The sequence below is a fragment of the Canis lupus genome, chromosome 23 (genome assembly GCF_011100685.1).
Source record: "Canis lupus familiaris isolate Mischka breed German Shepherd chromosome 23, alternate assembly UU_Cfam_GSD_1.0, whole genome shotgun sequence".
In the NCBI taxonomy this organism is placed as follows: Eukaryota; Metazoa; Chordata; class Mammalia; order Carnivora; family Canidae; genus Canis; species Canis lupus.
The window spans coordinates 44622169-44635879 of record NC_049244.1 but is presented as its reverse complement, the minus strand read 5'-3'; the positions used below and the strand labels follow the sequence as shown (position 1 = coordinate 44635879).

The window sequence follows — 13711 nt, the reverse complement described above, 5'->3', positions numbered from 1 at the left end:
AGTTCACATTCCCACCAACAGTGTAAGAGCGTTCCCTTTTCTCCGCATCCTCTCCAACATTTGTTGTTTCCTGCCTTGTTAATTTTCCCCATTCTCACTGGTGTGAGGTGGTATCTCATTGTAGTTTTGATTTGTATTTCCCTGATGGCAAGTGATGCAGAGCATTTTCTCATATGCATGTTGGCCATGTCTATGTCATCCTCTGTGAGATTTCTGTTCATGTCTTTTGCCCATTTCATGATTGCTATTTTATGTATACAATATTGTAGAATGCAGTGGGAAGTAAATATATGAATATTATTAGGAACCAAGGTTTTTACAGTGGTCCTGTAGAGCATTCTTAATCTTAGAAGATGCCCACTGAGGGGCACCCGGGAGGCTCAGTCTGTGATTGACTCTTGATTTTGGCTCAGGTCATGATCTCAGAGTCATGAGATCAAGCTCTGAGTCCGGTTGTAAACTTAGTGTGAGGAGTCTGCTTGGGATTCTCTCCCTGTCCCTCTGCCCCTTGCCCAGCTTGCACTCTAGCTTTCTAAAATAAATAAATAAATAAAATCTAAAAAAAAAAAAAAAGGAGATATCCATTGAAGTTTTTCCAGTGAGATTTCATGATGTCTGTAACTTTCTTTTAAATGATTCAGAAAAAAAAGCACGTGAGAAACATAAAGCAAAGGGAGCAAAATATGAGCAATTGATGAGTCTAGCTGAAGAATAAAGAGCGATCTTTATATAATTCTCAAATTTTCAATTTTTCTTAAATTCAAAATTCCAATAAAATTTTTAGACTAGGTGTGTAGCTTACATTTACGTTATGTTACGGTATATCTGGCATTTTAAAAAACACATGTTTTGGTAGTAACTCTAATTAGAAACACACAATTTATATCAATAAAAAGAGCTAGATTTTTGCTTCAGTAGGAATCAGCAGCAAAAATATCCAGGTCTTAGAAAATCAAAGGTTTCTTGCTTGCTTGCTCACACTACCTACCCATCACAGTCAACACAATCTGTGCAAGAGGAAAAAGCGCTGTGGAAGGTCCCTCTCAACTAATGAAATGCTTGACTAGAAATGACATGTGTAGCTCTTTAATCACATGACCCAATTCCCTAAGGGGAATTAGAGATTGGGAAATATCTGATGAGCAGTATTACTGATTATCACCTCGCTCGTTCACTGTTTCATGCCACAGTAAACCCTGATAGTTGTGAGAAGTTAATAGAGTATAGTGGGTAAGAACACAGGTCCTGTAGCCACATTACCAGTTAGTAGCTCAGTCACTTGCCAGCTAATCTTGGGCAGTTACTTCATCTCTTCGTGCCTCAGTTTCTTCAGGTGTAAAAATTTGGCTTAATAATATAAAAAGGGGGAAAAAAACAAAAAAAATAATAATAAAAAAGGGAAAGATTGGGGAGAGATTATGTGAGTAGCTGAAGCATTTAGAACAATGGCTGGCCTATCACCATCATCAACAGCATTATTAGTTTATAGTATGAAACTCAGAGTAATGTATTAAAGAAATTTCTCAATGTCCCTCCCCCAAATCAAGCAGTACAAAGATTTGCAGGGGAAAGTGAGTTTCTCTCTCACATCTGAGCCTCATGAGCAAGTTTTTCTCCCCAGATAAGCCTGGTACCAGTTGTGGCATTTAGGAATTCATTGCCTTCCAGCCCCCTCCTCCTGTTCATCTCTCTGCTTCTGATAAATGAAGCGTCTTTCCTTGCTCCCTGACACAGTGTGAAGCTTTGCTAGTAGAGGACACTGGTGGGACACTAGAGGAAAGATGAGCTTCTCTTCCTGGTTCTGGTGGGCTTTCTGTTTTTGTGCCTGTGGTGCTGAGCAGGTGTGTGGGAAACCCAATGATGGTGGGGGCCCCAGCTGGCTTCCCCAGGGCCAACTCAGCAGCACTCCTGTAAGCAGCTTCCCGGAGGGTTTCCACTGTGGTCAGCCAGGGGCCCAGCCAGCTTCCCACCAAGTTTAACAGCACTCTCCATGGCGGTTTCCCAGATAATTCCATCAGCAGCCCCAAGAAGTAATTTCTTTTCCACCAACCTCAGACTATTGGTTCCTCACTGGGGTATTTCCAGCTTCTCATCTGTCACCTGTCAACCATGGACCAGCTCTGACTTGAGGCAACCCAGCAAAATGCTACACCATGGTGGGAAGATGGCTTCTCCCTCTCCAAGGACATCTGGATCCAGCCTTGAGACTCCACCTTTCAAGTTCATTCACCCCCTCCCCACTTTTTTTTAAAGATTTTATTTATTTATTCATGAGAGACACAGAGAGAGGCAGAGACACAGGCAGAGGGAGAAGCAGGCTCCCTGTGGGGAGCCCAATGTAGGACTCGATCCCAGGATCCCAGGATCACCACCTGAGCCAGAGGCAGACACTCAACGTCTGAGCCACCCAGAGGCCCCTCAAGTTCATTCCTTTCTTGGATACTCTTTCTCAGCCCTAATGTGTTCTTCACAGAGTTCCCTTATTCTCACTCAGTAAATTCCCTGTAAATAACAACTTTTTTTTTTCAGGAACAATTTTGTGATTTATTCAGAAAATTGATTTCCAGATCACTGTGGACGTGGCCCAACTTGGCTGGAAGATGCAGTCCCTTGGCAGAGCTACATGGACAACTCAGCTGGCTAAATTTTATTCTCAGAAAGGATCAGAGAGGAAAATGCTGTTTTCCATAAAGCCCTGTTTCAGCAGTCAGGTGGGTGCAACTCATATTGAAAAGCAAGTCATTTCAAGAAAAAGTCCCATTTTAAGTGTAGTCATATAATGTATTCAATTGTGTTATGCGAATTCAACTGTAGGCACCCAGCAGACTAGTAAAAATAACAATAATAGCATGATAATGAGAGAAAAGACAGGACAAGTGAACATTACGCACCAGGCAGGCTTTCACCTGCCATTCTTCTCCCAGTGTGGAACTGGAGTCCGATCAGTAAGCCCCTGCTCCTAAGTGCCTCTCTGCCCCAAGCTTGAGTCCAGTACTTAAACATCTACTGTTTTCATATACCGTGGCCTCTAAAGCTGGCCAACTTCTTCAGCTGGTGCTCAGCTGAACGATCAACAACCTTCTCCAACACCATAGACTACCTGGCTGCACTGGAGTGACAGAGAAAACACTACAGTCTCCAAGTTAATGTCTCTCCAAGGGTTTCCAGAGGTCCCTTCTGACCATAGGAATGTGTGTTCCTCCTGGGAGTTCCAGTAACTACAGAGCTGCCCTATCACATCAAATATGATTTCCCTGGAATCTCAAAGTTGACTAGAATCTGGTTTTGCCCATATGGTTAAAGCAAATATTTTCTGGAAGTCAAGACTAACCCTATGACTGGGTTCAGGAGGGGCCATCAAGGAGATAAGACTAAAGGAAAGCAAATCAAGCACGCTACCTCCCATTTCCCACTCCCTAGACACCCTTCCACCTATTAAAAAAAAAAAAGCCCTAGAGAAAATACTTTTAATCTCATTGTGCTACCTGAATGAAGTAGCTCTTTCATCTTCAGTGGGCTAGCAAGGATCAGTTTACCCTCTTAGCCAACAGCCCACTAAAGCTCCGGGATGGGGATTTACAGATCCAGAAGGCTCAGCAGCCTGGGGAACACAGAACTAGTTCTCGCTCTCTCTCAGCTTTGTCCCCCCTGCATACAAACTCCCACTGCCCATAGAATGGTGTCCAAACTCAACAATCTTTGTCTGCCGAACCAGGATGAGTTGAGCCTCCCAAGGCAGAGTCTGGTTCTCACTTATGTGCAGGTCTGCCCAGCACTAAGCACACAAAGATGGTGGCACAAAAGCCAAATGGAGCTCAATGAATGGATGACAACCACGTGAAAATGTAACCCGTATAAAGCAAAAGTACCATGTGTGCAAGTTTCAGCACAATCTCACATCAAAAAAAAAATTTTTTTTAACTGGAGAGCCCTTTAAAATTTTGCCAAGTTTCTCAAAATTCTATTTATAGTGTAAAACAAAACTTACAAACTCATACCTCACCTCCATGGCAGCCGGCCTCCAAATCTCTCTCAAATTACCCCCGATTTTGCTAACTTTTCTCATCCCCTTCCTAGGTTCCTTTCCATGAGATACAGTTTTCACTCTTTCCTAAAAGTACAGACCTAAGCTCTGGGGTTCATCTTGCTGGGTCTGAATTTCTATCACGTTTTAACTGATGCAGGCACCTGGCCTGTGGTACGGGGCTCATTAAACACAACTTGTCACTTAAATCCTACTGGCTTCTCCGATATCCTTTGTTGTTGTTCCTTAAACTTGGCCCCTTTTTCATTAATGCATGAAGAAATGTTTAAGCAGTTTTCCAGGGCTGCCAAACAAATCGCCACAAACTTGGTGGCTGAACACAACGGGAATTTCTTCTCTCATCTCTGGAGGTCGGATATCCAAAGTCAAGCTGCTGGTAGGGCTGTGCTTCCTCCAGAGGAGGAGAGACTTCGTTCTTTGCCTCTTCAAGCTCCTGGTGGCTGTCAGCATCCCCGGATTTCTGGCTGCCTCTGTCTCCATGGCCTTCCCCTGTGTGCTCCTCTACTGTGGGTTTCACAGGAGCTTTTGTCATTGGATTTAGGGCCCACCCAGGTAATCCAAGGTGATCGCATTTCAAGATCCTGAACTTAACTCCATCTGCAAAGACACTTTTTCTAAATAGCCTCATATTCACAGATTCCAAGGGGTCAGGATGTGAACATCCTTTTGGGCAGCCACCATGCAACCCACTGCAAAATGGCCCTGGGTCCTTCCTCTTGGGGGTAGTGGGTGGGGAGAGGGCTGGATCCTCCTGACATTTAATTTTTTTTTGTTTTTTCCCCCTTGTCATGATGACTAGATCAAGTCAACAGGCAGTATCAGCTACTTGGGAACCTGGGATGAGGTCCTGCATTTGGCCAAACACAATTCAAAGTGATCCTGGTTGGCCACGAGTAGGTTCTGGAACGTCAGGGCTGCCTGGCTGGGGAAGTCACAGAAGTCACAGGCTGGGCTGAGGGCAGTAGGGCACACGGTCCTTGGAAGCGCTGCAGCAGCTGAGGTGCAAATGGAGCTCGGGTGGGGGTTCCACCCCGGGGGCCAGGCCGGCCTGCCCTTGCCCACACACTGACCGCATCTGCACTCTCCGCAGGCTGGGGTGTCACCGTGTCCAACCTGGAGGAGATTCCGATCTCTCGTTGCCCTCTCCCCCTGCCTGCAGGTGCTGGGGAGGAAGTAGATGAGCAGGAGCCCGAAGACCAGAGCGAGCGCACCCCTCTTCTGGAGGAGCCCACGCTGTACCCTGGAGGCCAAGGTCATGGTACGGGGCGCTGGCCCCGTGGCCTCCGGCCCAGCCGGTGTCTGGTGGCCTCCAACCACTCTTCATAGTAAGCCTTCGCTAGTCAAATTATTGTCTAACTTCTGTGTCCTGAAGGGACCCTGACAAAACAGCCTCTGGTCATAGTCTTCCAGAGGTTTTCTGTGGCTATGCACTGTGTGTGCGTGTGTGCACGTATCACATCTCTTTTGTTGTATTATTAGTAATATTCTGCACAATATTCTTGTTTTTTTTTTTAAATTTGGCCATTATTGTGTATCAGCACACATAGATTTTTCTCATTTTTAACAGCTGTGTAGTATTCTATTGTATAGATGTACCATAATTTATTTAACTAGTTTCCTACTAATGGAAAATTAGATTGTTCCCACTCTTTGCTCCCCACAAATACTATAGTAGTATTTTTATGCAACAGGGCCATATGCCCATGTGCAAGCCTATCTTACCTGAAAAATCCCTTCCTGGAAAAGAGTCTACCTTCTTAAATGCTCTCCAAACTATCTCCACGCTTACTGCTTCCACCATATTATAGGCATTCTTCATTAAAAAAAAAATAGTGTTTTTTACTAATTAGGATTAAGAAGGCATTTTGCATACATTTTAATTGTCTAAAAAACATGTAAAATAAGACCCCCTGGGTGGGTCTGTTGGTTAAGGCTGCAACTCTTGATTTTGGCTCAAGTCAGGACGTCAGGGTCCTGGGCCATCCCCCCGATGGACCAACCCCATGTTGGGCCCTGAGCTCAGCACAGAGTCTGCTTGCCCCTCTCCCTCTGCTCCTTCCTGCTACTAGATCACTCTCTCACACACACACTTGAATAAATTTTAAAAACCATGTAAAATCAGTGAAAAACATAACCCAAAGATTATTATCAGATATTTCGAGACAGGAATGCCCATGCATACACACACACACACACACAAACACACACACACACACACTTTCTAAGTCCCCAGAATATAAATTTCTTCTTGAGAATCTACTTTTTAAAGTTAATAACATACACAAAGATAAACTCAAAGTGGATGAAAGATCTAAATGTGAGACAAGATTCCATCAAAATCCTAGAGAAGAACACAGGCAACACCCTTTTTGAACTCGGCCATAGTAACTTCTTGCAAGATACATCCACGAAGGCAAAAGAAACAAAAGCAAAAATGAACTATTGGGACTTCATCAAGATAAGAAGCTTTTGCACAGCAAAGGATACAGTCAACAAAACTCAAAGACAACCTACAGAATGGGAGAAGATATTTGCAAATTATGTATCAGATAAAGGGCTAGTTTCCAAGATCTATAAAGAACTTATCAAACTCAACACCAAAGAAACAAACAATCCAATCATGAAATGGGCAAAAGACATGAACAGAAATCTCACAGAGGAAGACATAGACATGGCCAACATGCACATGAGAAAATGCTCTGCATCACTTGCCATCAGGGAAATACAAATCAAAACCACAATGAGATCCCACCTCACACCAGTGAGAAGGGGGAAAATTAACAAGACAGGAAACAACCAATGTTGGAGAGGATGCGGAGAAAAGGGAACCCTCATACACTGTTGGTGGGAATGTGAACTGGTGCAGCCACTCTGGAAAACTGTGTGGAGGTTCCTCAAACAGTTAAAAATATACCTGCCCTACGACCCAGCAATTGCACTGTTGGGGATTTACCCCAAAGAGACAAATGCAATGAAATGCCGGGACACCTGCACCCCGATGTTTATAGCAGCAATGGCCACGATAGCCAAACTGTGGAAGGAGCCTCGGTGTCCAACGAAAGATGAATGGATAAAGAAGATGTGGTTTATGTATACAATGGAATATTACTCAGCTATTAGAAATGACAAATACCCACCATTTGCTTCAACGTGGATGGAACTGGAGGGTATTATGCTGAGTGAAGTAAGCCAGTCGGAGAAGGACAAACAGTGTATGTTCTCATTCATTTGGGGAATATAAATAATAGTGAAAGGGAATATAAGGGAAGGGGGAAGAAATGTGTGGGAAATATCAGAAAGGGAGACAGAACGTAAAGACTGCTAACTCTGGGAAACGAACTAGGGGTGGTAGAAGGGGAGGAGGGCGGGGGGTGGGAGTGAATGGGTGACGGGCACTGGGGGTTATTCTGTATGTTAGTAAATTGAACACCAATAAAAAATAAATTTAAAAAAAATAAAGTTAATAACAGTTTCCTCGTACTTGTGCCAAACTGGATGCTAAAGAAGGAACATAAAAATAGAACAAAATATTTTAATACATTCTGAATTACTCCTCCATATAACTTGATTGATCATTCTTTCTTGAAGTAGTTCACTGACTGTTATCAGGTGCTATCCTCTGACATTTCCACTTCTTGCATCTGTTTTCTTGATTACCAAACCATCTTTCACTTTTCCTTATCCTACTCTCTATCCATTCAGCTTTCCTTTGAAGTGAGGTATATTGAGATACCCAATTTCTGTATAGTGAAATTCACCCTTTGTTGGTGCACAGTATTGATAAATGTATGCAGCTGTAGAACCACCACCATGGTAAAAATACTATATAAAATATTTCCCTATTACCCCAGAAAGTTCCACATGCCCCTTTGTAGGCAAATCCTCCCCATATCCCAGTACTTGGTAACCACTGGTCCAATTTCTATGCCACTAATTTTGTCTTTTTCGGAAAGTCATATCCAGAGAATCATACAGTGTGTGGTTTGGCTTCTTTCCCATAGCATAAGGCTTTTGAAATTCATCCATGTTATAGTATCAGTAGGTCGTTCCTTTTTATCGCACCCCATCCTATTTATGAATGTACACTTTATCCATTTACTAGTCAATACTTCCAATTTGGGGCTCTTGAGTGGTTCAGTGGCTGAGCGTCTGCCTTTGGCTCAGGTCATGATCCCCGTGTCCTGGGATCAAGTCCCACATCGGGCTCCCTGCAGAGGAGCCTGCTTCTCCTCTGCCTATGTCTCTGCCTCTCTGTGTCTCTCATGAATCAATAAATAAAACCTTTTTAAAAATACTTCCAACTTTAGTGATTATGAATAATGCTGCTCTAAACATTCCTGTCAAAGTCTTTGGGTGGACTTAAGATTTTTGTTTTCTTGAGTAAATGCCTAGTAGTGAAATTGTTGGGTTGTATGGTATAATATATTTAACTTTGTAAGAGACTGCCAAACTCTTTTTCAAAGCGGCTTGCTTTGCATCCTCCCCAACACTTGGCCATCTTTATTTCTGATGGAACGACTGCACTTGTCTCTACAATGATCTCTTAGCTCAAGCCTTCCAAACTCTGATCCATCCTTCAACTGAGCTTTACTCTAAAATGCCCTCCACTCTTAAGTGGCTCTGACTTCCTCAGGATAAAGTCTGAACTCTTCAGCTTGACACGCACAAAGCTCCTCAAGCTCTGAGCTCCTTCCTCACCCACCCTCCCCACCACATTCATTCCCACCAGGCATCTGGACACTGGCTCTATATTGCAGACTGGGCCTCTCTTTCCCAACTCAGTACTTCTGTGTAGCCTAATGCAGTTGTTTGGGCAGAGCATTTATTTTCTATGTTGAATTCCCAGCATGAATACTCTGTCTGCATTTTGGGTAGTGTTGGCAATTATGCAACTATACAGGGGTACGTTTTCTCCAACTATTTTGTATGAAAATTTTCAAAAACTCAACAAAGTTGAAAAACTAGTGCAACGAACAATCCAGATTCAACAATTATTGACGTTTTGATATGTTTGACTCCCTTATCTACCTACCATCCATTCATTTTTCTCCCCCTCCTCCTTCTTCTTTTCTTCTTCTGCTTCTCTTTCTCCTTTTCCTCCTCCTTCTCCTTTTGATAAACCATTTCCTAATTACATTTCAAGTGCATGTGTCTCCTAAAAATTAGAACAACTTCCTTCATTACAACACTACTTTACCCAAAGTAAATTTAAAATGTTTTCTAATATTGTCTAATATTCTCTATATTCATAGTTTTTTATTTTTAAAGATTTTATTTATTTATTCATGAGAGACACAGAGAGGGAGGCAGAGAGACACAGGCAGAGGGAGAAACAGACTTCCTATGGGGAGCCTAATGCAGGACTCAACCTCAGGACCATGAGCTGAAGGCAGATGCTCAACCACTGAGCCACCCACATGCCCCTGTATTCGTAGTTTTGCAATGTTCAATAGTGAATGTTTAACTTTGATTGAGTCTCGATTTGCCCTGCTTCTTCACTTTGATGACTCTGGCCTTCTAAGAAATCTCCCATGAGTCCCCAGCTCCATTCAAGTTCCCTCTGCCTTGCTGTACTTCCAAGAAGCCTGTGGTTAAATCTATTGGACATTTGACATTTTGTATTACAAAACTTTTGTTGAACTTTCCTATGTCCCCAATTAGAATCTGAGGACCTCTAGGGCCAAAAAATGGGTGTTCTTTGCCTTTCTGCTAGATGGTAATTGCTCAATACACATTTAAAGAAAAAATAATGGAATATAGTTCCTTAGTCTCTCATTGTGAAGAGCTGCAATAAATAAGAGGACTCTGAGGGCCAGAGCCAGGATGAAGAGAGAAGAAGGCAAGTAAAACAAAAGTTTGAGGCCATTCCAAATACAGAATATTGCTTGGAGGGCTTTAAATATGAATTGTATACTCCTTCCCCTCTCTCAGTAGGTGAAATACTAGATGTTAACCATTAATTAGAGAAAAACATAGAGTCTAGCAGCACCATAAGCATTTTGGCCAGATGATTCTTGAGAGAGAATTATAAAGACAAAACTCAAGGCAACTGCAACCAATGGTCCATTTTTGTTTACACAGCTGTTCTACTGCTGTTTTCTTAATGTGTTTTTAAGGAAATATCCACATCCGGTGGGTCCCTGGATTGGATCTCGACTAATGTTTTATGCCCATGGTCACTAGAGAAAATCACTATTCCTCCATTTTGAACTTCCAGGATGAAATTTCTCCCTGAATAGTAGCCTCTTCTGCAGTTAAATTTTCATCTTTGTGGCAAATTTTCCTTTGGATAAACTTCTTCAGATACTTCCTTCTTCTCCACTTCTCATCACCTGTGGGATTAATTCCAGGATCACACATTAACTTTGATTCCAAAGTGACTCAGAGGCTGCACATCAAGACTATTTTAGGTGGAGTGTTTCCTTCTGAGTCATCTCGTCCCCTGGTAGCAAGCATCCTGCGGATTTCCTCAGCTCTGCTGTTGAGAACAGGAAGCCAAGGCCAAAAGGAGCCAATAAGCACAGCAGCCCAGTGACTCTTTCCAGTTCCTGGAGGACCAGCAAGAAAATCCTGATTTAGTAAGAATTCATTGGCAAGAAATTTGGGAGTTTACTGGAGACAAATGGCTTCAGGAATCTTTTCTATGAGTTCACATATTTTTTTCGAGATGCAAGTTAAAAAAAGAGTCTTCATAGAAATGGAATTAAGTAAAATTCTTTCTTTTTTTTTTTTTTTTACTTATCTGGGGAGACTTCATTAGATATTTTCATTAATGGGATAACCAAAATCAGGACATTACACAACTCCCCTTTTCACAATTGTATCAAGTTTTCCAGCCTGTCATATCCTTTTCATTTACTTCTGTCATCCTTACTGAGCGATCTTCCAAGTGACAATTGTCCCTGGACCTCCTCAAGTCTTCACAACTATGTGTGATGTAAAAGCATCATTAGAGACACCTTTCTGGGGTCATTTAAGACTGGGGAGTATTAGCCACGCATGTTACCCTCCCCTGACCCTATCTCCATAGCAGACAGCAATAATCTCTCTAGTTAACCTATCTGGCCTGGTATCTCTCCCACTGAAACCGGTGTGCCTTGAAAATAACATTGTAGGCAGCCACTGCCAAGGAATCAGAATATCCACATTCAAAACCTATTTGCAATGAAGAAGAGGGGATTGATACATAGAAGTGTATCAGGTGAGGGCAGTTGAGGAGTCCAAAGAATATAAAAGTCTTGGATTTAACTTCTAGTTCTTGGACAAGTTGAAAGTTTTTTCTTAGTTCCATTTTTTTCCGCATACATAACGAGATTAATAACGCTTTCACCACAGTGTCATTGAACTCATTTTTTGTTTTGAGGCATGTGAAAGCTTCCAGCTCGGTTTCTAGCACAAAAAAAAGATACTCATTAGGTATCAGTTCACCATGATTACTTGGAGGGACACCCTGATTGCTCATCTCACTGACACTGAAATTTACTGGAAGCCATAGCACTGAGAGAAGATGGAAAATCCTCAATGACTGCACTCTCTGTAAACTTTAACAAAAAATATTCAGTCACTCTCCTTCAAAGTACAAAGCATTAGCGATAAAAACGTTTGTAAAATCTCAACTGAACCCTCTCAATTCTCGTTTCCCATCCTCTTGCCTCCCACCCTCCCTCGCCTCTCCCTCTCAGGGCCATGCCTTGTGTTAGTCTGCTGGAGCTGCTCTAACAAAATACCACAGACTAGGGGTTTAACAATATAAATTTATTTCTGAAAAGTAATGGAAGCTCCACGTCCAAGATCAAGAGGTTGGCAGATTTGGTTTCTCTTGAGACCTCTCTCATTGGCTTACAGATGGCTGCCTTCTTGTGTCGCACAGAGGCCTTTTCTCTGTGCGCAGGTCATACTAGATCTCTCCTTACGTGTTCAAATTTCCTCTTCTTGTAAGGACACCAGTCAGATTGGATTAGGATCCACCCTACCAGCCCAGGTTTAACTTAATTGCCACTTTAAATATAGTCACATCCTGAGGTTATAAGGCTTAGTGCTGCAACCTGATGAATTTTGAGAGGACACAATTTGGCCCATAATACATCCTTAGATGTCTTATTCAATTTCTGAAATATTTCAATCTCAAATTCCAGCATCCCACTTCTCAATCACTAAATTCTATCTTTCCAGCTCTATCTCTTTCTACTACCCCAAACCAGTAATTCTTCAACCACACTGGGACACATGGTCTCCTAATTCAATCCCTCGTTCACTGCCCCTTACATTCTCTCATGCCCTTACTTGTTTTTCTCACACTACATTCCGCGGTCCATCATTGTAATCACTCTCTTACATTTAGCCTTGACTCCTTTGCCTCTCTCTCTTCATGGTACTTACCTGGCCAAGTCCCAGTCCTGGCGATTCCAGCTTTCTTACTACTCTGCCCACACCTCTGCAGCTGAACTTAATCAGGAAAAATACTCAATCATGTTTCCTAGGCTCCCTATAAATTCATGACTTCACTGAGACCTCAGTGATGGCTGGCAATCTTGCCACATTGTTCCAGACCATTCACTATCCTAGGCAACTGTTTCTTACCTTTCCTCTCTCTCTCCCAACTTTCAACGCTCTCTCCCCATTCTTATTCTCCACTGATCAACCTGCTTCCTGTTTCGTGGAGAAAACAAAAGCCATCAGAAATTCCCCCTCTCTTTCCTTTCCTGCCCCCCCTTTCCAATTCTGTCTGTCTGTCTTCCCTTCTGTGAAGAGGACTGAAGTGCCCATGCTGCTATCTGAGACCAGCTCCTCCATCTGTGTACCTGCTCCCATCCTTTCTCATTTACTCAAGGATGAGTCCCAGCAATTCTCCTCCCTCTCTCTTGCGTTATTATTCCTCCTCTCCCCTCCCCTGCTCCCAAAAAGAACATTCCCATCAATGTGATACAATTTCTCCCATTAAACTTTTCCCCTTGATTTTCACTTTCCCTCCTGCCTCATTTTTCTGCTCTCCTTGACAGTAAAACTCTCCAAAAGAGCTCCTCTCCTCTCTTTTCATTCTCTCATGAACTCATTCCAGTTGGACTCCCATGTCTATCGCACCACCAAAGTTTCTCTTATCAGGGTCATTGGGGACCTCCGTGTTGCTAACTCCAACAGCCAACTCTCAGTCCTCCCATACTACTTGCTGTATAGGCAGCATTTGACTCAGTAGATCATTTCCTCCTCAGCGAGAAACTCAAGTTCTAGGATAAGCCTCTGGTTTTTCTTCTAATTCACTGGCCACTTCTCAGTCAAATTTGCAGGCTCCCCCTCATGTCTCCAGACTCAATCCATTGGACTTAGTCCTTGGGCCTCTTTTCTGTCTGTATTTATTCTCAGAGTGCTTCATGGCTTTAAACACCATTCAAAGCTGACAACTCTCATTTACTCCACTCCAGACTTCTCCCTTGAACTTCATATTTGTATATCCAACTATCTAATTGGCATCTCCACTTGGATTTTAATAGGTATCTCAAAACTTGGAATGTCTGAAACTTACCACTTCACCTACCACCCCCAAACCTGCTCAGCCTGCTGTTTTGTTCATTTCAGTTAATGACAGCTTTATTCTTCCTGTTACTTGGGCTGTGAACCATGCAGTCATCCCTGATGCCTCTCTTTCTCTTATACTCAATCCAGTCTGTC

The 13711-nt window shown here is 42.7% G+C and overlaps 1 protein-coding gene across 1 annotated transcript; it reads right to left on the bottom strand.

The window, feature by feature from the left end:
* Positions 1-4867: 4867 nt before the first annotated feature.
* Positions 4868-5302, bottom strand: LOC102156095 (SREBP regulating gene protein-like). Its single transcript, XM_038570203.1, has one exon. The coding sequence runs from the start codon at positions 5300-5302 to the stop codon at positions 4868-4870; it is 435 nt and encodes a 144-aa protein (XP_038426131.1).
* Positions 5303-13711: the final 8409 nt, after the last annotated feature.

What these genes read in the sequence shown, in the direction of transcription:
- LOC102156095 (XM_038570203.1), bottom strand. Translation starts at nt 5,302, where the DNA reads ATGACCTTGGCCTCCAGGGTACAGCGTGGGCTCCTCCAGAAGAGGGGT.